Here is a 25,377-nt window from a genome sequence, read left to right on the forward strand (position 1 = left end):
GTGTGTAACCACCCTGTTATACAGCTGTGAAGCATGGATCCCTTATAGTCGGCACATGAAAACCCTGGAGGCCTTCCACATAAAGGGCCTCCAGAAGATCCGCTGTGTTACCTGGCAGGACAGAGTAACCCACACCGAGGTACTGAAACGGGCTGGCAGTGGTAGCATGCAGTCCACCTTAAACAATCACCAACTAAGATGGCTTGGTCATGTCATCTGCATGCCAGAGGGCACATGAAGGCCAACGCTCTGCTGGTGGCCAGAAGAAGCGGATGAAGGACTGAATTAAAACCACTCTGAAGAGGTGCAAGATCAATCCATCCAGTATAGAGGACCTACCCTCCTGCCGAACGCTCTGGCGCTCTCATTGTGCAATGGACATCAGGAGTATGGAGGACGAACGCACACAGCATGTGGAGGCAAAGCGTGCAGAGGCATGCTCACAGGGCTACTCCTGCCCCCTCCAACCAAGCCTTCACATGCCCTGTCTGCAGCCGCAGCTGTATATCCAGGATTGATCTCCACAACCACCAAATGACTCATAAGTAAAGGAGAAGATGCTTCTCATCAACCATAAGTAAGTGTGTGTGAGATACTGGGAATCAAACCAGAACCAATAACGGTTAACCAGCCACTCTCACATTCTCTTTAATACAGTTTTATTTTTGAAGAATAGTCATAATAATTTGAATATACTGTTCATAACGCTTACCTAATATATTAACTTAATTTTAATACATACACAGAAAGAAAGAAAAAGTATTTATTTGTATGTTTTTTTTGTTGTAGTTTTTATAATTTCTTTCTGGTGGCTTTTGTGTGTTTCATTCTTTGATCTTGTCAGATTGTTTTTCCTCTCACTTCTAGTGACGGTCTCTCGTTTCTGGGAAGTGCTTCCACCGTTCCTCTTCTCATTCTTTTCTCTCCTTTATTCTCCTCGTGATCTTTTAGTCCCACTTCTTGCTTACTAGATTGTCATCAGCAACTGCATGGGAAAGAAAATGGCCGTCATTTTGAGGGTATTGGCAACCGGATTAGGTTGGACTAGACTCAAGTCCCAAATTGAGCACTAGCCCCTAGGGCTCAAGTTGGAGGATAGGCATAAGCAATATGGGGAACATTCCAACCCAGCCTATAATTAACATATTTCTAAGTATACAATCCTTTTAGATCTACATTAAGTACTATTGATTGATGTGAAGTTGGGCATGCGACTATTATTCTGGTAATTCAGTTCTATTTTAGTACTGCTGAACTGACGTTATCCAACACTTGTATACTCAACACCACATATTGGTGGTTCTGTGTTGCTCAGTTGGTAGAGCATGGCGCTTCCAATGCCATGATTGTGGGTTCAATTCCCAGGGGCCACCCATATGTAAAATGTATGCACGTGTGACAAAGTTGTTTTGGATAAAAGCGTCTGCTATATGATACCAATATTTGTATTATGTCCATAAAAACCTCTGACTTTTCCATACAATCATAGGCTACTGTATGTTGACCGTAGTTAAATGTTAATGTTGGAAAATTGTAATATTAGCAAGTTAAAACTGCAAAGGCTAACCTTGTCCCCAAGCTAGATCTTGCTAGTGGAAGAGTCTACTAAGGCAATTACTACCTAAATGTGACATTATAGCCATAACATTAGACAAACTTTAAGCAATATGGGGATACATAGAAACCTGTAGGAAGACACTCACACATAGACTTCAGTGAATACATACAGTTGAAGTCGGAAGTTTACATACACCTTAGCCAAATATATTTAAACTCAGTTTTTCACAATTCCTGACATTTAATCCTAGTAAATATTCACTTTCTTAGGTCAGTTAGGATCACTGCTTTATTTTAAGAATGTGAAATGTCAGAATAATAGTAGAGAGAATGATTTCTTTCAGCTTTTATTTATTTCACCACATTCCCAGTGGGTCAGAAGTTTACATACACTCAATTAGTATTTGGTAGCATTGCCTTTAAATTGTTTAACTTGGGTCAAACGTTTCAGGTAGCCTTCCACAAGCTTCCCACAATAAGTTGGGTGAATTTTGGCCCATTCCTCCTGACAGAGCTGGTGTAACTATGTTAGGTTTGTAGGCCTCCTTGCTCGCACACACTTTTTCAGTTATGCCCACAAATTTTCTATAGGATTGAGGTCAGGGCTTTGTGATGGCCACTCCAATACCTTGACTTTGTTGTCCTTAAGCCATTTTGCCACAACTTTGGAAGTATGCTTGCCATTTTGCCACAAATTTGGAAGTATGCTTGGGGTCATTGTCCATTTGGAAGACCCATTTGCCACCAAGCTTAAACTTCCTGGCTGATGTCTTGAGATGTTGCTTCAATATATCCACATAATTGTCCTTCCTCACGATGCCATCTATTTTGTGAAGTGCACCAGTCCCTCCTGCAGCAAAGCACCCCCACAGCATGATGCTGCCACCCCCGTGCTTCACGGTTGGGATGGTGTTCTTCGGCTTGCAAGCGTCCCCCTTTTTCCTCCAAACATAACGATGGTCATTATGGCCAAACAGTTATATTTTTGTTTCATCAGACCAGAGGACATTTCTCCAAAAAGTACGATCTTTGTCCCCATGTGCAGTTGCAAACCGTAGTCCAGCTTTTTTATGGCGGTTTTGGAGCAGTGGCTTCTTCCTTGCTGAGCGGCCTTTCAGGTTATGTCAATATAGGACTCGTTTTACTGTGGATATAGATAATGTTGTACCTGTTTCCTCCAGTATCTTCACAAGGTCCTTTGCTGTTGTTCTGGGATTGATTTGCACTTTTCGCACCAAAGTACGTTAATCTCTAGGAGACAGAATGCGTCTCCTTCCTGAGCGGCATGACGGCTGCGTGGTCCCATGGTGTTTATACTTGCGTACTATTGTTTGTACAGATGAACGTGGTACCTTCAGGCATTTGTAAATTGCTCCCAAGGATGAACCAGACTTGTGGAGGTCTACACATTTGTTTCTGAGGTCTTGGCTGATTTCTTTAGATTTTCACATGATGTCAAGCAAAGAGGCACTGAGTTTGAAAGTATGCCTTGAAATACATCCACAGGTACACCTCCAATTGACTCAAATGATGTCAATTAGCCTATCAGAAGCTTCTAAAGCCATGACATCATTTTCTGGAATTTTCCAAGCTGTTTTAAAAAGGCACAGTCAACTTAGTGTATGTAAACTTCTGACCCACTGGAATTGTGATACAGTGAATTATAAGTGAAATAATCTGTCTGTAAACAATTGTTGGAAAAATTACTTGTGTCATGTACAAAGTAGATGTCCTAACCGACTTTCCAAAAGTATAGTTTGTTAACAAGACATTTGTGGAGTGGTTGAAAAACAAGTTTTAATGACTCCAACCTAAGTGTATGTAAACTTCCGACTTCAACTGTATATGTATTATACACTGCTCAAAAAAATAAAGGGAACACTTAAACAACTCAATGTAACTCCAAGTCAATCACACTTCTGTGAAATCAAACTGTCCACTTAGGAAGCAACACTGATTGACAATACATTTCACATGCTGTTGTGCAAATGGAATAGACAACAGGTGGAAATTATAGGCAATTGGCAAGACACCCCCAATAAAGGACTGGTTTTGCAGGTGGTGACCACAGACCACTTCTCAGTTCCTATGCTTCCTGGCTGACGTTTTGGTCACTTTTGAATGCTGGCGGTGCTTTCACTCTAGTGGTAGCATGAGACGGAGTCTACAACCCACACAAGTGGCTCAGGTAGTGCAGCTCATCCAGGATGGCACATCAATGCGAGCTGTGGCAAGAAGGTTTGCTGTGTCTGTCAGCGTAGTGTCCAGAGCATGGAGGCGCTACTAGGAGACAGGCCAGTACATCAGGAGACGTGGAGGAGGCCGTAGGAGGGCAACAACCCAGCAGCAGGACCGCTACCTCCGCCTTCGTGCAAGGAGGAGCAGGAGGAGCACTGCCAGAGCCCTGCAAAATAACCTCCAGCAGGCCACAAATGTGCATGTGTCTGCTTAAACGGTCAGAAACAGACTCCATGAGGGTGGTATGAGGGCCCGACGTCCACAGGTGGGGGTTGTGCTTACAGCCCAACACCGTGCAGGACGTTTGGCATTTGGCAGAGAACACCAAGATTGGCAAATTCGCCACTGGCGCGCTGTGCTCTTCACAGATGAAAGCAGGTTCACACTGAGCACGTGACAGACGTGACAGAGTCTGGAGACGCCGTGGAGAACGTTCTGCTGCCTGCAACATCCTCCAGCATGACCGGTTTGGCGGTGGGTCAGTCATGGTGTGGGGTGGCATTTCTTTGGGGGGCCGCACAGCCCTCCATGTGCTCGCCAGAGGTAGCCTGACTGCCATTAGGTACTGAGATGAGATCCTCAGACCCCTTGTGAGACCATATGCTGGTGCGGTTGGCCCTGGGTTCCTCCTAATGCAAGACAATGCTAGACCTCATGTGGCTGGAGTGTGTCAGCAGTTCCTGCAAGAGGAAGGCATTGATGCTATGGACTGGCCCGCCTGTTCCCCAGACCTGAATCCAATTGAGCACATCTGGGACATCATGTCTCGCTCCATCCACCAACGCCACGTTGCACCACAGACTGTCCAGGAGTTGGCGGATGCTTTAGTCCAGGTCTGGGAGGAGATCCCTCAGGAGACCATCCGCCACCTCATCAGGAGCATGCCCAGGCGTTGTACGGAGGTCATACAGGCACGTGGAGGCCACACACACTACTGAGCCTCATTTTGACTTGTTTTAAGGACATTACATCAAAGTTGGATCAGCCTGTAGTGTGGTTTTCCACTTTAATTTTGAGGGTGACTCCAAATCCAGACCTCCATGGGTTGATAAATTTGATTTCCATTGATAATTTTTGTGTGATTTTGTCGTCAGCACATTCAACTATGTAAAGAAAAAAGTATTTAATAAGATTATTTTATTCATTCAGATCTAGGATGTGTTATTTTAGTGTTCCTTTTATTTTTTTGAGCAGTGTATATTATCAGTGTAAATTCAGTGTTGACACCATCTGGGCACAAAATCCAAAACCATTGATTCATAAACAAGGTGAAAACAGGATGGACGGGGGGAGTAGCCAAGGCAGTGGCAGGTATAGGAAAAGTAGGGGCGATGAAGAGTAAGAAGAGATATGAAGGCACTTGATAGGAAGGTAAATCATGTTAACCGATTATCATTATTATTAAAGGTTTTGCAATTAAATAGATAATATTTAGAATGGATGATAGTCTTAGTAAGCCATTGAAGCAGGTATGAAAGGCTGTGGATCAATGTTCACGCTAAACTGTGCGCGGCCACGCACCACCTTCAGGACTGCCGTGCAGAAGAAATGCCAGCCCGCGCAGAGATGCAAGAGATTGAACTTCACTGAGTTCGCACTATATAGATCATCGTTTTTCTCTGTGATCGAATAAACATTATATCAGCCACTTTTCAATGCAACAAACCTAAACAAATCTAAGATTGAGTCTGTGATTTTGTTGTAGGCAGAGCCACAGCTAGCCTAGGCAGCCGATAGTGGGCGCTAGATCTTTTCCTCCTTAACTACAGTACACATTTTTCCAGTTTTATTCTGACGCCCTGCCATTTAAAGCTAGTTAAAAAGGAAAATTATGCCTTAGTAGCCTGAATGGAGGATGCTTTATGTACGAGCCGGCCCACAGGGTACACAAATGTAAACTTAGCAAAAAAAGAAACAGATCTTCATTGTAAAGGGTTTAAACACTGTTTCCCATGCTTGTTCAATGAACCATAAACAATTAATGAACATGCACCTGTGGAACGGTCGTTAAGACAGTAACAGCTTACAGACGGTAGGCAATTAAGGTCACAGTTATGAAAACTTGGGACACTAAAGCGGTTTTTCTACTGACTCTGAAAAACACCAAAAGAAAGATGCCCAGGGTCCCTGCACATCGGCGTGAACGTGCCTTAGGCATGCTGCAAGGAGGCATGAGGACTGCAGATGTGGCCAATAAATTGCAATGTCCGTACTGTGAGACGCCTAAGACAGCGATACAGGGAGACAGGACGGACAGCTGATCGTCCTCGCAGTGGCAGACCACGTGTAACAACACCTGCACAGGATCGGTACATCCGAACATCACACCTGCGGGACAGGTACAGGATGGCAACAACAACTGCCCAAGTTACACCAGGAACGCCCTCCATCAGTGCTCAGACTGTCCGCAATAGGCTGAGAGAGGCTGGACTGAGGGCTTGTAGGCCTGTTGTAAGGCAGGTCCTCACCAGACATCACCGGCAACAACGTCGCCTATGGGCACAAACCCACCGTCACTGGACCAGACAGGACTGGCAAAAAGTGCTCTTCACTGACGAGTCACGGTTTTGTCTCACCAGGGGTGATGGTCGGATTCGCGTTTATCGTCGAAGGAATGAGCGTTACACCGAGGCCTGTACTCTGGAGCGGGATTTATTTGGAGGTGGAGGGTCAGTCATGGTCTGGGGCGGTGTGTCACAGCATCATCGGACTGAGCTTGTTGTCATTGCAGGCAATCTCAACGCTGTGCGTTACAGGAAAGACATCCTCCTCCCTCATGTGGTACCCTTCCTGCAGGCTCATCCTGACATGACCCTCCAGCATGACAATGCCACCAGCCATACTGCTCGTTCTGTGTGTGATTTCCTGCAAGACAGGAATGTCCGTGTTCTGCCATGGCCAGCGAAGAGCCCGGATCTCAATCCCATTGATCACGTCTGGGACCTGTTGGATCAGAGGGTGAGGGCTAGGGCCATTCCCCCCTTGCAGGTGCCTTGGTGGAAGAGTGGGGTAACATCTCACAGCAAGAACTGGCAAATCTGGTGCAGTCCATGAGGAGGAGATGCACTGCAGTACTTAATGCAGCTGGTGGCCACACCAGATACTGACTGTTACTTTTGATTTTGACCCCCCCCTTTGTTCAGGGAAACATTATTCCACATCTGTGGAACTTGTTCAGTTTATGTCTCAGTTGTTGAATCTTGTTATGTTCATACTAATATTTACACATGTTAAGTTTGCTGAAAATAAACGCAGTTGACAGTGAGAGGACGTTTCTTTTTTTGCTGAGTTCATCACCGGCTGGGCACATCAATCCTAGACGACAGTACAGATCAATCGCCCACTATCGCCTGCCTAGGCTAAGCCAAAATGCATCGGAGTATAATTCTATTGACGGGTAGCGCACGAGTGGTCTTTCAATCACCAGCGAGTGGATCCGCTTTTCAGATCAGAGCCGTGCGTGTGCACATTAGTTGATATTCTTTGCTAGTTAGCGAGTTATTAGCCCAGTTATAGGTAAGTATTGGTGTTATAAAAGGCTCATGGCAGCAACCAGGTTTTCCCTCTACTCTGGCCATGCCCCTCTCTGGCTAATTACCACACCTGTTCCCACTGAACTAATTGACATTCCTGCACTATTTAAACTGCCGTTTTCCCCCTAGCTTTCAGTTGTGCTGGTGATTCAATCGAGTGGCCATCTGGCCTTTGTTCTTTCTTTGTTGTGCGTGACTGACCAAAAACCACAACAATTCCATAACTTCCAAACAACCCAATGTGCTCTGTGTGTGCAGTAAAATCATGTATTGGATTCCTGCTCCATCTCCTCATTCCTCTAACATCCTGACCGATGGACCATAGCGGTAGCAACAGTCCTAAACTTAATTTACAGTCCACCCTAGCCCTAATGCCTTTTCTTTAATTGGTCAGCAATGGGGCGTTACTGCTTTCTACCAGAGCATAATGTAAATACTTTTTAAAAGACTGCATTGAACACCCCATATAGGCTACTGTAGGCTATATCATAGAAATCAAAATTGTGAAAATGTTATGGGATTGGTTTTGTTGGTAGGCCACTCTGATAGGCCTACATTATGCTCAAATAGCCACAATATCCTATTGGCTACTGTCTAAAACTGTAAGGGTACGCCGGAAGTTGCACAGAATTCTCACAACGTTGAAGTTTCCACTCACAATACCTGAAATTTGCTCAGTGCCCAAAATAATTAGACGGAACATTGCTGTGGATATTACAGGATATTATTACAAGGAATATTATAGATTTAATTGATAACAGATTATGTGTGTGTGTCCTTACCCTCCAGGTAGTTGCGGGCCACAAACTTGAGGACCTCGTCAATGAGGATGACAGGGAAGGAGAGCTTGAGCACCACCATCCATTTCTCCACGTTCAAGTGGGTCAACTTGAAGATCATCTGCAGCAGAGAGGACAGGCACATTTCAGACACATATCACATACTACTACTTAGTTATCACATAATATTATTTCGTTATCACATACTCTTACGGCTAGATTCAATCCGATCGACCCTTTTCGGCTATGCACCTTTCTAAAAGCAATGTTTCCGCGTTTGCGTAGACCACTCTGTAAACGCTGCATATGTTGGCTCAATCGGAAATTACCTTTAAATGTCAATCGCACTATAACGCAGATCTTCTGCGGTCCAGATTGAATCTAGGCCTTACTCAGTTGTCAAATACTCTTAGTTATCACATACTCTTACTTAGGGCTCTATTCAATCTGTATCACTGAAGCGTTACAGATTGTGCGATAGAAATGTTCAGGTAATTTCCGATTGAGCCGACAAATGTAGCGTTTACCGTGAATGCAGTCTCCGCTAACTCGGTGACATTGCCTTTAAATTTCAATCACACGCTAACGCTGAATTTCCGCGATACGGATTGAATAGAACCCTTAGTATCAGGGAACTCTGTAAAGGGGACTGTATAACAATAATGACTGTATAACAAAACAAAAATTGCTGGGAGAGAGAGTGAGAAGCAGACAGAAGGAGAGAAAGAAGGAGATTGAGAGAGTAAGACAAAAAAGAGGCAGAGAGAGATGGATGTAGGATCCAAACTAATGGTCCTTGGAGCCGGACAGGAGAAGTATGTGAGGGGAGGGTTGTGGTGTGAGGTAAGGCAAGGCAGACTCACGGGCATGGGGTCGACGTAAATGATCACGAAGTGGAGTGACATGGAGAGGGACATGGCTCCAACCAGCCACAGGTTGCTCCAGGGGGGCATGCGCAGCAGGGACTGGTTCTCAGACAAGCTGGGAGGGGGGGAGGGGGGAGCGATGGGGAGGAGGAGGTGTTACGTAATGCACGCTGGCTGAACACTGTGTGTGTGTGTGCACGCTGAGATGTTTGGATCCTTCTTCAAATGTAAATTTGATTTGTGGATCCAAATAAAGTATTTAAAATGTGTGTGTTTATGCACAGTTATCCACATAGGTGTATGCCAAGAGGTGTGCAGAAGCGTGTGGGGATTTGAGATTACATGGTGAGGGATGGAGGATCATGTTTGTTCTGCACGTTTAATCCAAAATTACTCTTCCAATTTCTTTGGGGTTACAGTACACTTTCAATGTTATAGCTACTTCTGGGATTAGACTTTCATATCATACTCTTGATACTCTGTGTTTTAGAAACACACTGTTATAGAAGTGCTATAATTTATAAACATAAACAAGTGTTTTATATAACTTCACTGTTCATGTTCTACCTCTAAATTGATATACTGTGTGTGTGCATCAAGAATTACAGTGTTAACAAACTACCAATGTTGCACATTTTGAGGACCCAGATTAAACCTACTCTTGTCCTGCACTACAAAGCATGCCAAATGGATAATCTCCATTGAAAGTGCTTTTTTAGTCAAGGAGAAGGCTTAATCTGGGACTGGGAAACCGGCCCTTAATGTTATGCATAATTTAATCTTCAAACATTCCTTTATATTGAACCAGGCAGGAACCAAAGTTGCTTCTAGTTCTAGTTGCAGTCTGACCTGTTGAGGGCATTGCACATCTCAATGGTGACCAACACAGACAGGGCCATGGTCATAGGGGGAGCGGCCTCAAACACCTCACAGTGGACGCCGACAAAGTCCTCGTTTTCCTCGTGGCACTGCATGAAGTGGGACTGAGGAGAAAAATCAGAGAATTAGGATGGAACCATTTTACTGGATGATCACAGAATCATTCACTGTACATTTTTGCTCAGTAAGAAGTTTAAATGTAGATCCTAGGTAGCCCCTACCCCTAAGATGAAATATCCCCAAGATTGATGATGATGAAGGTCTTTGACCATTGATGTATTTTTAACGAGGATCTCTTGATGATTATGGTTTTAGACCAATGATGCAACATAAATGAATTTGGAGCTACAGTGACACTGTAGCACATTTGTACTTTGCATGGTTTATTTCATTATCTGGGATGGTGTTCCATGCTTGTTTTTATGTGGTGAAGCCAAAGACACATTTATATATTGTGTGGACAAAGTTTTGTAATTCTAAAAAGCAATAGTTGATTATGTGATACAGGTGTGTTGGCGCTGGGCTGGGACAAAAGCCTGCACACCCAGTAAAGGTGGAGACCACTCCCTGTTCTACAGAGTCTGGTTGCATCTCAAATGGCAACCTATTTCCTATAGGGCACTACTTTTGACCAGAGCCCTATCTGCCCTATATAGGGAATAGGGTGCCTTTTGGGACGCAACCTCTGTTCTACTCACCAGGCTGTATGTTTTTGCTCAATAACTAATTTAAATGTAAGTCCTAGGTAACCCCTACCCCCAGGATTGTATAGGATTTGTATATATATATATATATATAATATTATTATTCTTATATATATATTATATATATACACAGTGGGGGAAAAAAGTATTTAGTCAGCCACCAATTGTGCAAGTTCTCCCACTTAAAAAGATGAGAGAGGCCTGTAATTTTCATCATAGGTACACGTCAACTATGACAGACAAAATGAGGAAAAAAAATCCAGAAAATCACATTGTAGGATTTTTAATGAATTTATTTGCAAATGATGGTGGAAAATAAGTATTTGGTCACCTACAAACAAGCAAGATTTCTGGCTCTCACAGACCTGTAACTTCTTCTTCAAGAGGCTCCTCTGTCCTCCACTCGTTACCTGTATTAATGGCACCTGTTTGAACTTGTTATCAGTATAAAAGACACCTGTCCACAACCTCAAACAGTCACACTCCAAACTCCACTATGGCCAAGACCAAAGAGCTGTCAAAGGACACCAGAAACAAAATTGTAGACCTGCACCAGGCTGGGAAGACTGAATCTGCAATAGGTAAGCAGCTTGGTTTGAAGAAATCAACTGTGGGAGCAATTATTAGGAAATGGAAGACATACAAGACCACTGATAATCTCCCTCGATCTGGGGCTCCACGCAAGATCTCACCCCGTGGGCTCAAAATGATCACAAGAACGGTGAGCAAAAATCCCAGAACCACACGGGGGGACCTAGTGAATGACCTGCAGAGAGCTGGGACCAAAGTAACAAAGCCTACCATCAGTAACACACTACGCCGCCAGGGACTCAAATCCTGCAGTGCCAGACATGTCCCCCTGCTTAAGCCAGTACATGTCCAGGCCCGTCTGAAGTTTGCTAGAGTGCATTTGGATGATCCAGAAGAGGATTGGGAGAATGTCATATGGTCAGATGAAACCAAAATATTACTTTTTGGTAAAAACTCAACTCGTCGTGTTTGGAGGACAAAGAATGCTGAGTTGCATCCAAAGAACACCATACCTACTGTGAAGCATGGGGGTGGAAACATCATGCTTTGGGGCTGTTTTTCTGCAAAGGGACCAGGACGACTGATCCGTGTAAAGGAAAGAATGAATGGGGCCATGTATCGTGAGATTTTGAGTGAAAACCTCCATCCATCAGCAAGGGCATTGAAGATGAAACGTGGCTGGGTCTTTCAGCATGACAATGATCCCAAACACACCGCCCGGGCAACGAAGGAGTGGCTTCGTAAGAAGCATTTCAAGGTCCTGGAGTGGCCTAGCCAGTCTCCAGATCTCAACCCCATAGAAAATCTTTGGAGGGAGTTGAAAGTCCGTGTTGCCCAGAGACAGCCCCAAAACATCACTGCTTTAGAGGAGATCTGCATGGAGGAATGGGCCAAAATACCAGCAACAGTGTGTGAAAACTTACAGAAAATGTTTGACCTGTGTCATTGCCAACAAAGGGTATATAACAAAGTATTGAGAAACTTTTGTTATTGACCAAATACTTATTTTACACCATAATTTGCAAATAAATTCATTAAAAATCCTACAATGTGGTTTTCTGGATTTTTTTTCTCATTTTGTCTGTCATAGTTGATGTGTACCTATGATGGAAATTACAGGCCTCTCTCATCTTTTTAAGTGGGAGAACTTGCACAATTGGTGGCTGACTAAATACTTTTTTCCCCCACTGTATATATATATATATGAGAGAGAGAGAGAGAGAGAGAGTTCCGAGTTGGGATTGGTGATGCTACCAAAGATGTTGGATTTTAAGATGAACGACTCGTGCCGTTTACCATTGTCTGCTTAAGGGGGTGCCTCTCCCATAGACACCAATGAGATAGCAGTCTGCTTAGTTCATTGACTTCCATTGAAATAAAAATTAGGGAGTGGGTGGTCTTGCTTCCTCTTCCGTATATGATGCTACTACTCACCAGCTGGTAGAAAGACACGCCAGGGCCGTCGTCACTGTAGAGAAACCACCAGGTGGCAGCAGCAACGGTGGCAGCACCGACGTAGCCTGGAAAACACACCACAGGAAGTCAGGTAACATTGATCTCAATTATAATTGGTCCAATTGATTTGATTTCCTTTACCTGTTGAAGTATCGAGATGAGGACATACTTTGTTATTTGCTTGTGTGGAAATTCGCTTTGCATCACTTTTAATTTAATTTATATTTTTTACCTACTGTGTTCCTTTATCACGAGGATGTACAGAAACGGTATAACATTAATTTGATTATTGCTTTGGCTACAGTTTGTATCCCACCACCATGCCAATAAAGCACTGCTCAATTTGAATGTGGTGTGGTAGAGGGGGGCAGGGAGTCTAGGCTGTACGCCAGAGAAGGCTCCTCAGAGGAGGAAGGGCTGTTTTTTGTTGTTGTGAAACATAAAACACGTTATCCTTTTTAGATAAAACTATACTAAATATATTCACGGCACCAAATACTTGATTAAAGGTCTACAGTAGCCTCAACAGCACTCTGTAGGGTAGCACCATGGTGTAGCTGGAGGACAGCTAGTTTCCGTCCTCCCAATCAAAAGATCAGAGAATTAATCTAGTACTGAAAGCATAAAATGTGGTGAGTAGTTGACTCAGAGAAAGACAATAGTTGAACAGTTTTGAACAAATTCATTTCTTCAAAAATGATGGAGAAGCGAGAGAGAGAAAGCTAGCTATATATATATATATATATATATATATATATATATATACAATTTATTTTTTTCACCCTCACTTACTTAGCTAGTGAATGCAGCTAACTAGTTTAGCCTACTTAAACACCTGGCTCAAACAGAGAGGGATGCTATGTTAGCTAACTAGCTATGGCTATCCAACACTGGAACTCTTCTAAGTCAAGGTAAGCTTTTGGTATTCCCATTGGGGCCCGCCGGTGTAACTACTAAACTGCTTGCTGACTGTACTGCATGATTGTAGCGGGTTTACTAACGCGTTGGTTCTAGTAGCTATGTTGACTATGACGTTAGATAATATGGTGACGATGTAGGCTGTTAGCGGTTATGACAGCTGATATGTTGTGCACTGAAGTCCCCAAGCGAAGGGAAATGTGAGAGGAGGAGATCACGTAGATGCGAGAAGGAATTATACTACAAGAAAAGTGATCATGCTGTTTGTATGTGGCTGCTATGAACTGTGTTTGCGTGTGATCAGGGGTGTATTCATTCTGCCGATTCTGTTAAAACGTTTTTTTAAACGGAAGCAAACGAACAAAACGGGGATAAACGTCCCTGAATTTGTCCAATAGAAACTCTTGTTTGTAACTGTTGGACTAATGATTACACTCTAGATCGGCTAGATGTAGGCAATAGTGTGCAAGGCAGAAGAAACAATATCCACCATAGCATACTACTTAAACAACATCCACACTAGCAAACTACTTAGAATTAGGCAATGTATTGGTCATGCATTCACAATGGTATTCTACTGACCCCAACAGTTGTTGAAAGAAAAAGAGAGGAGGAAAGCAGAATGGACAGCGCATTTGTAATTGTATTGTTTTGTTGTGTATTTGGTGTTTTTGATGTGTTCCTGACTTCACAGAATACATTTCCATGCAAATGGACAATAAAAGTGTTGTGTCATATTATATGGTACAGTTGAAGTCGGAAGTATACATACACTTAAGTTGGAGTCATTAAAACTTGTTTTTCAACCACTCCACAAATGTCTTGTTAACAAACTATAGGTCGATTAGGACATCTACTTTGTGCATGACGCAAGTAATTTTTCCAACAATTGTTTAGACAGATTATTTCACTTATAATTCACTGTATCACAATTCCAGTGGGTGAGAAGTGTACATACACTACGTTGACTGTGCCTTAAACAGCTTGGAAAATTCCAGAAAATGATGTCATGGCTTTAGAAGCTTCTGATAGGCTAATTGACATCATTTGAGTAAATTGGAGGTGTACCTGTGGATGTATTTCAAGGACTACCTTCAAACGCAGTGCCTCTTTGCTTGACATCATGGGAAAATCAAAAGAAATGAGCCAAAAAAATCTACAAAAAATTGTAGACCTCCACAAGTCTGGTTCATCCTTGGGAGCAATTTCAAAACGCCTGAAGGTACCACGTTCATCTGTACAAACAATAGTACGCAAGTATAAACACCATGGGACCACGCAGCCGTCATACCGCTCAGGAAGGAGACGCATTCTGTCTCCTAGAGATTAACGTACTTTGGTGCGAAAAGTGAAAATCAATCCCAGAACAACAGCAAAGGACCTTGTGAAGATACTGGAGGAAACAGGTACAACCTTATCTATATCCACAGTAAAACGAGTCCTATATTGACATAACCTGAAAGGCTGCTCAGCAAGGAAGAAGCCACTGCTCCAAAACCGCCATAAAAAAGCCAGACTAAGGTTTGCAACTGCACATGGGGACAAAGATCGTACTTTTTGGAGAAATGTCCTCAGGTCTGATGAAACAAAAATATAACTGTTTGGCCATAATGACCATCGTTATGTTTGGAGGAAAAAGGGGGACGCTTGCAAGCCGAAGAACACCATCCCAACCATGAAGCACGGGGTTACCAGCATCATGCTGTGGGGGTGCTTGCTGCAGGAGGGACTGGTGCATTTCACAAAATAGATGGCATCATGAGGAAGGAAAATTATGTAGATATATTGAAGCAACATCTCAAGACATCAGTCAGGAAGTTAAAGCTTGGTCGCAAATGGGTCTTCCAAATGGACAATGACCCCAAGCATACTTCCAAAGTTGTGGCAAAATGGCTTAAGGACAACAAAGTCAAGGTATTGGAGTGGCCATCACAAAGCCCTGACCTCAACCTATAGAAAATGTGTGGGCAGAACTGAAAAAGCGTGTGCGAGCAAGGAGGCCTACAAACCTGACTCAGTTACACCAGCTCTGTTAGGAAACATGGGCCAAAATTCACCCAACTTATTGTGGAAAGCTTGTGGAAGGCTACACGAAACGTTTGACCCAAGTTAAACTATTTAAAGGCAATGCTGCCAAATACTAATTGAGTGTATGTAAACTTCTGACCCACTGGGAATGTGATGAAATAAATAAAGTTTAAATGTATTTAAACTTTCGACTTCAACTGTATGGTATCGTATCTTATCCTATCGTACCTCCGATGGCGAGGTATCTGAAGAACAGCCATCCAGAGATAAGGGGCTCCTTGGGGGAGCGGGGGAGCTTGCCCATGATGTCCAGGTCAGGGGGGTTGAAGCCCAGGGCAGTGGCAGGGAGACCATCAGTCACCAGGTTGACCCACAGCAGCTGGACAGGGATCAGAGCCTCCGGCAGACCCAGGGCAGCGGTCAGGAAGATACTGAGAAAGATGGAGGGATGGATGAGGAGAGAGAGAAAGAAAAGGAGAGCGAGGGAAAGAAAGAAACAAAGAAAGAAAGAGAAAGAAAGAAAAAAGGAGAAGAGTAAGTTGTGACTAGAACTGTGTGTGGCAGTCATATTGCTGTTCTTGGCCACGGGGGTGTCTTGGTCACACTCATACTTCTGTATTGGCTGTCAAGTAGTTATGCTGCTACTACAGTGAATCTCTGTCTTCCAACAAGTCCCTCTGGATTGGCGGTCAACCACGGTTATGTCTGAGCCACGATGTGGTCACGATGTGTTCACTTCAACCCCTTCCCCACCGAACACTCACCAGACAACCTCACCAACGTTGGAGGAGATGAGGTAACGGATGAACTGCTTCATGTTGTTGTAAATGGCTCTGCCCTCCTCAACGGCTGCCACAATGGAAGAGAAGTTGTCGTCAGCCAGGACCATCTCAGAGGCAGACTTGGCAACGGCAGTGCCAGAGCCCATGGCGATGCCGATCTCTGCCTTCTTCAGGGCGGGGGCATCGTTCACTCCATCTCCGGTCTGGTGGAGGGGGAAGAAGAGAGAGAAAAGAGAAGAGAAGGTAGAGAAGGAGGATGACTGTTAGTGATGTGTTCTGTGTGATATGAATCGTATTTCGGCAAATATTCTGTTTTATGTAAATTGGATGGTTGTACAATAAAGCTTTTCAGTTTTGAATAGGAGTGTATCCTCTGTTCCTGTTCCCTCCCCTCACCATGGCGGTGATCTCGTCAAAGCCTTGCAGGAACTCAACGATCTTGGACTTGTGAGAGGGCTCAACACGGGCATAGCAGCAGGCCTTGCGGACTGCTTTTTTTTGCTCGTGGAGGGGCAGGTCGTCAAACTCACGGCCAGTGAAGGCTCGGCCAGTGGTGTCCTCATCCTCTTTGAAGATGCCAATACGACGGCAGATAGCCACGGCTGTTCCCTTGTTGTCACCTGGGAGGGAGGGAGGGAGAGAGAGAGAGGGAGAGAGAGAGAGAGAGAGAGAGAGAGAGAGAGAGAGAGAGAGAGAGAGAGAGAATAATGAGTTGTCATAAGATATTGTTTCTCAATTTATTTCAGTCCTCTCTGAGACCACCAGAGTGAAATATAATGGAGGAAAGACAACCAACGGAGAAGAGGTAGATGGATGGAAACTGTGGGAGTGATAAAGACATGGAGACAGAGAGAAAAGGTGAGTTAGGGTTGCAAAAATCGGGTAACTTTCCCAAAATCCCCAGGTTTTCAAGAAATCCTGGTTGGAGGATTCTGGATTTCCTATTTATACCGTCTTTATTCCGGGAACTTCCAACCGGGTTTTCTGGAAACCAGGGAATTTTTGGAAAAGCTGCAGATTTTTGCAGTCCAGTATACTGACCAGTGATCATGATGACGCGGATACCAGCAGCCCTGCACAGCTCGATAGCTCCAATGACCTCCTTACGAGGGGGGTCCAGCATGCCCACGCAGCCCACGAAGGTCAGGTCAGTCTGAGGACCACAGACAGAGAGAGAGAGGGGAGACGTAGGGTAAGTGCTTTGGAAATGAAATGAGTTGTTGTTCAAATAAAGCTTGAATGCAATGAATTTAGATAGAAATTCCAGTAGTACTGTTTGTATTTACCTAGTAATTATTATTATTATTAAATGTTTTGTTGTTTTTACCCCATTTTCTCCCCAATTGCTAGTTACGACCTTGTCTCATCGCTGCAACTCCTCAATGGTCTCGGGAGAGGCGAAGGTCGAGACATGCGTCCTCCGAAACATGACCTGCCTACTTCTTAACACACTGCACGCTTAACCCGGAAGTTAGCTGCACCAATGTGTCGGAGGAAACACCGTTCAATACCACAAGGAAACGCTAGAGCGCGATGAGCCAAGAAAAGCCCCCACGCAACCCCCCCCCTAACCCGGATGGCACCCGACCACCCTATGGGGCTCCCGGTCACGCCTCAGCACTGCGATCCAGTGCCTTAGACTGCTGAGCCACTCAGGAACCCCTTTAATTACCTAGTAATTAATACAGTAGGTACTTAAATTCCTCTTCCCCCTCCTCTCTCTCTCCCTGACGCCCCCCTCCTTTCTCACCTCGTAGTCGCCGAACTTGGTGGCGTCTTCGAGGTTCATCTCTTCCATGCGGAGGGGGGTGTCGCGAGTGGCCAGTGCCAGGCAACGCAGGGTGTCACGGCCGGTACCCCACTCTTTGATCACAGCCATGATCTTGTTCTTGACAGGCTCGGACAGGGGCACACGGGTGGTGCCAACGCGCACATATGCACACCTCTCAATAACACCTTCGGGAGCGCCCTAGGGAGAGAGGGAGAGAGATAACGGTCAGGACTCAAGGAACATTTTGGAACTTTCTAAACAATCACTGCAAGATTGCTATAGAGATTGTTGATATGACAACGTCACTGGGACGTTTACCCTGAACATTTCCATAGAGACGGGTGCCGGTGTTCTCTCACCTTGACGAACATTTTGTTGCCGACGGCGGCCTTAGAGGACTTGGCTGGGGAGCAGAACACTGACATGGACTTCCTGTCTCTGGAGAACTCAAGGGTGAACTCCTTCTTCATCAGCTGCTTAATCACCTGGGAGAGAGATGGAGAGGACAGGGGTTAGACAGGGAGGGAGGAGAGGGTTTGAAAAGGAGGGAGGAGTTAGAGAGGGATGGAGGGAGGGAGAAATGGGAGCTAGGCTGGAGAGGGGAGGGAGGAATGAGAGGGATGGGATGGGGAATAGGGGAAGGGGGAGTAGGGGGAGAGGGGAGCCAGAAGGAAAAGACGGAGGTGAGAGAGGGTGGACTGGAGAGGAAAGGAGAGAGGGAGGAAAGGGGGGGTTAGGAAGGAAGACTTACAGAGCAACAGGCGTTGGCCCTGTCGGGCTTGGACATGCCGCGCACTTCAGTGTTGAACACGTTCATCTTCTCAACCAGGCAGCACAGAGCGGTCTCAGTGGCCTCGCCCACCTTCTCATAGATGCCCTTAGACTGCAGGAGAGAGAGAGGGGAAAGACACTATCAGATCTGGGCTAGACTAATGCACATATCAGCTACAGAAAATAACAGCTACACATACAGTGGGGAGAACAAGTATTTGATACACTGCCGATTTTGCAGGTTTTCCTACTTACAAAGTATGTAGAGGTCTGTAATTTCTATCATAGGTACACTTCAACTGTGAGAGACGGAATCTAAAACAAAAATCCAGAAAATCACATTGTATGATTTCTAAGTAATTAATTTGCATTTTATTGCATGACATAAGTATTTGATCACCTACCAACCAGTAAGAATTCCAGCTCTCACAGACCTGTTAGTTTTTCTTTAAGAAGCCCTCCTGTTCTCCACTCATTACCTGTATTAACTGCACCTGTTTGAACTCGTTACCTGTACAAAAAACACCTGTCCACACACTCAATCAAACAGACTCCAACCTCTCCACAATGGCCAAGACCAGAGAGCTGTGTAAGGACATCAGGGATAAAATTGTAGACCTGCACAAGGCTGGGATGGGCTACAGGACAATAGGCAAGCAGCTTGGTGAGAAGGCAACAACTGTTGGCGCTTTATTAGAAAATGGAAGAAGTTCAAGATGACGGTCAATCACCCTCGGTCTGGGGCTCCATGCAAGATCTCACCTCGTGGGGCATCAATGATCATGAGGAAGGTGAGGAATCAGCCCAGAACTACACGGCAGGACCTGGTCAATGACCTGAAGAGAGGTGGGACCACAGTCTCAGAGAAAACCATTAGTAACACTACGCCGTCATGGATTAAAATCCTGCAGCGCACGCAAGGTCCCCCTGCTCAAGCCAGCGCATGTCCAGGCCCGTCTGAAGTTTGCCAATGACCATCTGGATGATCCAGAGGAGGTATGGGAGAAGGTCATGTGGTCTGATGAGACAAAAATAGAGCTTTTTGGTCTAAACTCCACTCGCCGTGTTTGGAGGAAGAAGAAGGATGAGTACAACCCCAAGAACACCATCCCAACCGTGAAGCATGGAGGTGGAAACATCATTCTTTGGGGGATGCTTTTCTGCAAAGGGGACAGGACGACTGCACCGTATTGAGGGGAGGATGGATGGGGCCATGTATCGCGAGATCTTGGCCAACAACCTCCTTCCCTCAGTAAGAGCATTGAAGATGGGTCGTGGCTGGGTCTTCCAGCATGACAACGACCCGAAACACACAGCCAGGGCAACGAAGGAGTGGCTCCGTAAGAAGCATCTCAAGGTCCTGGAGTGGCCTAGCCAGTCTCCAGACCTGAACCCAATTGTAAATCTTTGGAGGGAGCTGAAAGTCCATATTGCCCAGCGACAGCCCCGAAACCTGAAGGATCTGGAGAAGGTATGGGGGAGTGGCCCAAAATCCCTGCTGCAGTGTGTGCAAACCTGGTCAAGACCTACAGGAAACGTATGTTCTCTGTAATTGCAAACAAATGTTTCTGTACCAAATATTAAGTTCTGCTTTTCTGATGTATCAAATACTTATGTCATGCAATAAAATGCAAATGAATTACTTAAAAATCATACAATGTGATTTTCTGGATTTTTGTTTTAGATTCCTTCTCTCACAGTTGAAGTGTACCTATGATAAATATTACAGACCTCTACATGATTTGTAATTAGGAAAACCTGCAAAATCAGCAGTGTATCAAATACTTGTTCTCCCCACTGTATACAGATACTGAGTGCTGACACAGTACTGCACACACATGCACACGTACGCATGCACACACACGCACACACATAGAAAGCTTCTCCTTACATCGTTGTAGTCCAGAGAGGAGTCATTGCACAGAGCACAGATGGTGGACAGCTCGACCAAGCCATCATACTGGCCACACTTCACTAACGCACCATTCTTAGTACTGAGAGAGAGATGGAGAAGACAGCAAGTCAAGTAGGTGTGTGTCTGTGTGTGTGTGTGTGTGTGTGTCCAGACTATACTCACACTTCTCCCTCTGGGGTGTACTTGGAACCGGAGATGTCGAAGGAACCCAGAGAAACGCTGTCTCCGTCCACTTTGTCAATAATGAACATCTGGAATCACATTACAAAGACACAACACACACTGCTTATCTATGCACTTTAAAAAAGCCAACTGAACCAATTTCTTAATCAGCGTTATTTTGTGAGTTGGGTGGACTTTAGAAGGACCATAAATTGATCTAATATGTGTGTGTAATTTTTGGAGTAAAATTACAAATTCATGTTTGCCTTTGGAAGGCAACACTGTATACATTTACGTCATTTAGCAGACGCTCTTATCCAGAGCGACTTACAGTTAGTGAATGCATTATTATTATTATTTTTTTTCATACTGGCCCCCCGTGGGAAACGAACCCACATCCCTGCCTGTCAAACCCTCCCCTACCTTGGACGACGCTGGACCAATTGTGCGCCGTCCATGGGTCTCCCGGTTGCGGCCGGCTGCGACAGAGCCTGGACTCGGACCAGGATCTCTAGTGGCACAGCTAGCACTGCCATGCAGTGCCTTAGCCCACTGCGCCACTCGGGAGTCATGTATGTTAGGTCTGCTACAGTATATGCCCAAATGTTGAGCATACTCACAATACTATTGCAGTTGGCTGCCTTACAATTGTACTTTGAATCAACAAACTCTGCTCGAGGTGAGCTGAATTTGAACAAGCTTGATGAGTAAAATTACAAAATGTATATTTGCTCAAAACCACTGAAAACCAGAGCCATCATTATCCTATTTCCCAGCATGCTTTATTGCAGTTTGAGTTTTTCAATTCCTGTGTTTTTGCTTTCATAAAGTATTCATACCGCATGATTTATTCCACATTTTGTCGTTACAGCCTGAATTCAAAATGGATTAAATGGATTGATTTTGTCACCCATCTACACACAATACCCTATAATAACAAAGTGAAAACATGTTTTTAGACATTTTTGTTTTAAACAGGCTATGTCTAAATACACTTACAGATACCACAATTGCTTCCCGTGGGCAGATAATATTAAAACAACGCAGACTATGGAGGGTTTTACGCACATCTAAACTTTTCACACAGTAGCTGGATAAAGATCCAATATAAACAGAAAGGGAGAATGTCCACTCACCCTTATACTGATCCCAAATATAATGTTTTATATACATATTGGAACCATCTTACAGATCACATTCACAATTATCGCATTAACACCTTAACGCCAGCCGAAAATAGAGCCCTATGGGGTATTGTGTATAGGCGAGTGACACAAAGGCCTCTATGTTCGGCTGGCGTTTAGGCGGCACTTGTGTCAAACGCATGTTAGTTTGCAATTTCGTTATGTAAAAACTGGCGCACTGGCATTTTCCAGCTCTAACGCCAGGTACGGTAATTTACCTGCCTTATATCAGCACGCTTGCGCTCAGATGGGAGGGGTAGAAATATTTTAGGCGTGTCCTTAAAAACATGATCTTAAGTGCTAATTTCAGGCAGAGCCGGTAGCGATATTTAAGACCAACCAAAAGCTGGTTTTAGCAGTAACTCAATTGATTATGGCATGAATTTTGACAGCGGAAACGGAGCCTATCCAGCCGTGACGCACACTGCCCATATGCGCATGTAACAAGAGTAGTGGTCCTCTGTAGCTCAGCTGGTAGAGCACGGCGCTTGTAACGCCAAGGTAGTGGGTTCGATCCCCGGGACCACCCATACACAAAAATGTATGCACGCATGACTGTAAGTCGCTTTGGATAAAAGCGTCTGCTAAATGGCATATTATTATTATTATTATAGCCTAATGTGCTTTTGGTGCCTGTATACTTCCTATTTAGAAACATTAAAAAAAAAACATTTTTTCCCATTTCGTTTAATTTGGTTAAAAACCAAGCATAGCCTTCCCTCCTCTCAATTAAGGCTTGTTTTTGTCCTGCCCAATGCAATCGCGAAGTAGTCATGACTGTTGATAAAGGGTTTGGCTCCTGAGACCGCTTGGAAATAAATCTTAATCACCAAACCTTTATTAAAATATGAAGTCTGAGAGGAGTAAAACAGTGAGCTGACGTTCCCTTTTTATCTATGCATTGTAGGCAGGCCCACATTATTTTTGCCATGTAGGTCCCGTTTTGGAAGTGCATCCCTCCAGGATGTAGGTAGGCTACGTGTCATGCCCATCAATAAACGAGAGACGAGAACCTCGGTGAATACAGGTGAACCTCATATTTAGAATTTATCTGTAACCTGTAACAATTGCTTGTTTTTTTTCCGTTTAATCTGTTCAAAACCCAAGTCCTCCCTTAAACCTACTATAATGAAGGCTGGTTCAACAGCAATGCGTGTATTTTTATCCTGGTGATTTTATGATATCATTACATTTTACATGTATGTATTGTTGTTGTTGTTTAAAAAACAACAACAACAGATTGCTTGTTTTTCGTTAAATTTTATTACAAGCAATCTTATTAGAATGAGTCACCTTTCTGGTATGGTTCCGATTATGTTAATAAAGAATAGGCCTATTTGGGAGGGAGCAGTATAACGGCGAGTGGACATTCTCCCTTTCTCTTTATATTGGATCTTTGTCCAGCTACTGTGAAAAATTTGGAGGTGTATAAAACCCTCCATAGTCTGCATTGTTTTAATAATATAATAATAATATGCCATTTAGCAGACGCTTTTATCCAAAGCGACTTACAGTCATGTGTGCATTTTTACGTATGGGTGGTCCCGGGGATCGAACCCCCTACCCTGGCGTTACAAGCGCCATGCTCTACCAATTAAGCTACAGAGGACCGCATTATATGCCCACAGGGGAAATTATGGTGCCTGTAAGTGTGACATAGCCTATTTAAAACAAGTTGTTGTTTCGTTTTGTTTAGATTAAAATTATTCGTTGTCTTTGTAGGCCTTATCAATAATGAATGTAATATTGCTAATTGACAATGTTTGGCATGTCCATGCTCAGCCATGCAATTACTTAGAACAATTTGGGCTGAAAATGGGTTCAAGTTAACGTATTTGGCAAATATAGGTCTACATTTTGTTATTTTGTTTCTGTAAGCCATTTCACAAACTATAATGGACTAACATTGGAATTGGAGTTGATTCCAAGGCAATACATAAAATACCGTATAAAATACCGTAAATACACAACTTAAAGCAACAACATATTTCGCCATGGAGCACGTTCTGATTGGTCAGTGAGCCAAGCCTCAACACACCCACATCTTGTTTATTCATCAAAACCCAGCCCTTTCGCGTCTACGCCAGATAATTGTAATAGTGAAAACAGCCCAAGGGCTCTATTTTCGGCTGGCGGTAAAGAGGCGCAAGTGCCAAACACACGTAAGTTTGCAATTTCGTCAATTTCACACTAGCATTTTCCAGCCCTAACGCCAGGTTCGGCAATTACCTGTCTAACATCAGCTCACTTGCGTTGTTGTGGGAGGGGTGGCAATATTTGAGGTGTGTCCTTAAAAACACATGCAATTTCATGCAGTGATAATGGGAAGTTTTAAGACTCACAAAAAGCAGGTCTTAGCAGTAATGCAGTTAATAATTGAATGGATTTTGAGAGCGGAAGCGCAGCCTATCCAGCCATGGTGCACAGTGAGTGCCCATGCAAGAGAGATGTGATTTTATGCTGGTGAATCTAGTATTTAGAATCATAAACTATTGGTTTCCCCCCCATTTCGTTTAATTCGATTAAGAACCAAGCATAGGCTACCCTTCCCTTAATCAAGGCTGGTTTAGCAGCATCACATATGTGCATCTTTGTATCCTGGCCATTAGCCAACTAGCCTATGAATAAATTATTTTTAAATGGTATACTGAGCGTGCTTTGAAATATTTGAGAGGTTTTTGCCCTCAAGCTTTTTCATTAGGTATTCAAAATTCACATACCTGCATACTTCATTTTGCTTGTTTGAGTAGGCTATCCATCCCCATATTCAAAGAGCGCCCCTCACCCGATTACCAAAGACAACCGCGCTCCTCCAAACTATTAAATCCTCCTATAATGCCATATCAATGCTGTATTTCTTTCAGAATCTCCCTAGGACATAGGCAATGATACAATTGACAGGAGCCTAGTTTGTATATTGACGTGCAAATGTTATGCATAAAGACATTTAGGCTTACCTGTGCACACATGCCAAGGAATGAGATAAGCGATTTATGATATCAAGCTTCTGACCCAATACTTATTAGAAATATTGTTGTTGGTTTAAAACGCAGATTGAATGTTTTTCGTTTAATTTGATTGAAAACCAAACTTATTAGAAATATTCACATCCATGGGTTTTTGGTGATGAAGTAGGCTGCTACATGACTCGAATGCAATGTAATTTCATCTGCTATTTCTGGAGTGCAAATATGATCTGTAAGATGGTTCCATTATGTTTATAAAACATTACATTTGCCAGTAGTATAATGGTGTGGACATTTCCCCTTTCTCTTTATATTGGATCTTTATCTGTGAAAAGTTT

At 43.9% G+C, this 25,377-nt stretch overlaps 1 protein-coding gene across 3 annotated transcripts in view; it reads right to left on the reverse strand.

Annotated features, from left to right (window-relative positions):
* Positions 1-642: 642 nt before the first annotated feature.
* LOC123491216 (sarcoplasmic/endoplasmic reticulum calcium ATPase 1-like) overlaps positions 643-25,377 on the reverse strand; it is a 38,870-nt gene continuing 14,135 nt past the window's right edge. For all 3 annotated transcript variants that reach the window (XM_045221335.1, XM_045221336.1, XM_045221337.1), the window contains 14 exons: positions 20,890-20,978; positions 20,704-20,806; positions 18,793-18,924; positions 18,401-18,526; positions 18,021-18,239; positions 17,312-17,423; positions 16,667-16,890; positions 16,253-16,473; positions 15,717-15,919; positions 12,522-12,607; positions 9,823-9,956; positions 8,971-9,088; positions 8,111-8,228; positions 643-985 (listed from right to left, as the gene is read on the reverse strand). In XM_045221335.1, the coding sequence (XP_045077270.1) occupies positions 948-985; positions 8,111-8,228; positions 8,971-9,088; positions 9,823-9,956; positions 12,522-12,607; positions 15,717-15,919; positions 16,253-16,473; positions 16,667-16,890; positions 17,312-17,423; positions 18,021-18,239; positions 18,401-18,526; positions 18,793-18,924; positions 20,704-20,806; positions 20,890-20,978 (1,923 nt within the window). In that variant the 3' untranslated portion in view covers positions 643-947. The remainder of the gene's footprint in view (positions 986-8,110; positions 8,229-8,970; positions 9,089-9,822; positions 9,957-12,521; positions 12,608-15,716; positions 15,920-16,252; positions 16,474-16,666; positions 16,891-17,311; positions 17,424-18,020; positions 18,240-18,400; positions 18,527-18,792; positions 18,925-20,703; positions 20,807-20,889; positions 20,979-25,377) is intronic.

This window comes from Coregonus clupeaformis, chromosome 7, assembly GCF_020615455.1.
Source record: "Coregonus clupeaformis isolate EN_2021a chromosome 7, ASM2061545v1, whole genome shotgun sequence".
NCBI classification, from domain to species: Eukaryota; Metazoa; Chordata; class Actinopteri; order Salmoniformes; family Salmonidae; genus Coregonus; species Coregonus clupeaformis.